This window comes from Pinus tabuliformis, chromosome 2_1 (assembly GCF_031772625.1).
Source record: "Pinus tabuliformis cultivar Carrire ecotype Pingquan chromosome 2_1, CPIR1, whole genome shotgun sequence".
Lineage (NCBI taxonomy): Eukaryota > Viridiplantae > Streptophyta > Pinopsida > Pinales > Pinaceae > Pinus > Pinus tabuliformis.
In genome coordinates, this window is record NC_142299.1 from 918,878,590 (window position 1) to 918,880,346 (window position 1,757).

Below are 1,757 nucleotides of genomic sequence, written 5' to 3' on the forward strand. Positions count from 1 at the left end.
TTGCGCCATGCCTGCGCTTCTGGTAATTTATTGCTTTCGCCCTTTTCCCTTTGGTTTCCTCCAATCCCCAAGCTGTTAAATGCTGCCAGAGGATATGAACTTGAAGGATGCTAATTTTGGGGTTTAACTGTCAGGCATGAAGATAAACACTGATACTCTGATGGCGATAAAGGCAAAGGAAATTTATTGCTTTCGCCCTTTTCCCTTTGGTTTCCTCCAATCCCCAAGCTGTTAAATTCCTTGAGAGCCCACATATGCCTGGCCATTGCAATTTATATATTGATATCCACCGGAAGGAAGTCTTGGAGAGTGGATATCAGCCATCGGAGGGAAAATGGCGAACCAGTATTCCACCAAAAACTCTTTCGAAAGCCTGGTTGTGAGCACCATGATGAGTCGGCTAAATATGCGCAGCCCTTTTCTGGACACCAATACCTTCCTATCCAACTCGTATGATTGCATCATCGCGGACGAGAGAAAGAGCCCATTGGAGAGAGAGGAGGCGAAGCTGGAGAAGAATATCGTTCAGATTATATCCAGCGGGGACACTGATAAACTGAAGGCGAACTCCAGCAGGCTGTCACCATTAGCGAGCACCAAGTTTGCGTGGGGTTCCACGAGGACCCAGAGCCCGGCTACCGCGTCTGGGAATGGCACGGTCACATCATGCTCTATGATGAGGAGAAGGGCTACACGGCAGAGTATATCTATGAGAATTTCTTCGAGAAGGCAACTGAGTTTAAGCGTAGAGCGGCTAAACCCCAGGAGAAGAAAGACAAGGAGAACGAGGCCTCCGGTGGAACTATGGACTTAGGAGGGCTTATTGATACCGTCAACGAGATGAACGCTCGAATTTTGTGCAGAAATATGAGCGCGGGGTCCTTCAAGTGAAGCTGCACGGTGGTTAATCACTGGGGTTTTTGGGCTTAGGGTTTATGCGAACTTACTGGTAAGAAGCCCCCCTTTAAAACAAAAAAATTATGTGCATTGGTTGGTTCTGGTAAGTCGGCTAATGCTTTATTACTTTGGGAAAAGTATTTTCTATAATAACTGGTGGGTGGTAGTTGCAATATGAAGTCCTGAATTATTTTTGAGATAATTGCAGCATTTAAAGGGGATTTGTGCTTGTAAATTAGAAATGTCATGTGCTTGGGTTTGTTTCAGATGTGGAAATTATTCAGTTTTTTCTGATGGTCCCAAACAGGTCTTCAGGGTTTCCATGCCCTGTGCATGTTGTTGTTGGACACGGCAATTGCATCCAATTCTGCAAAAAATGTTGTTCTTTGTGAAATATAAAGGACCTTTTATTTGTGTGAAATCCAGGTATTGTAACCGCTGCTCTGATAAAATTTAAATATATTGTTTTGAAATTGCATGGTTAGTGGTCTGGATGCTATAATATGTATTCACTGTACCAAACTCTGTAGTTATGCTCTCATAAGCAGAGAGCAGCTGAAAGATTTCCATAAATTACATATTAGATAGGGCTTTTGGCATGCTTCTTCTATTAAGAGAAGATTATGGACAATAATTCATTTACTATCTCCATTGTAGTTTCTTTATGCTGCTTCTTTTAAAAGTAATTGGAACCTGTATTGTCTTAATCAAGATGTATTATTCCTTATTAAATTTGTTATTGCATATAGATAAGGGAGGTGCTCTAGGCCCAGATCTTATTTTGCTATTGCACGTAGAGAAAGGAGGTAATCTAGGCCTGTCTGGTGATAATGTGATGGTATTTTAATAAAATGAAGAAT

At 41.9% G+C, this 1,757-nt stretch overlaps 1 protein-coding gene across 1 annotated transcript; it reads left to right on the forward strand.

The window, feature by feature from the left end:
• The first annotated feature begins 334 nt into the window (after positions 1–334).
• Positions 335–891, forward strand: LOC149203651 (uncharacterized). Its single transcript, XM_089401946.1, has 2 exons — positions 335–523; positions 577–891. The coding sequence occupies exons 1-2, from the start codon at positions 335–337 to the stop codon at positions 889–891; spliced, it is 504 nt and encodes a 167-aa protein (XP_089258072.1).
• Positions 892–1,757: the final 866 nt, after the last annotated feature.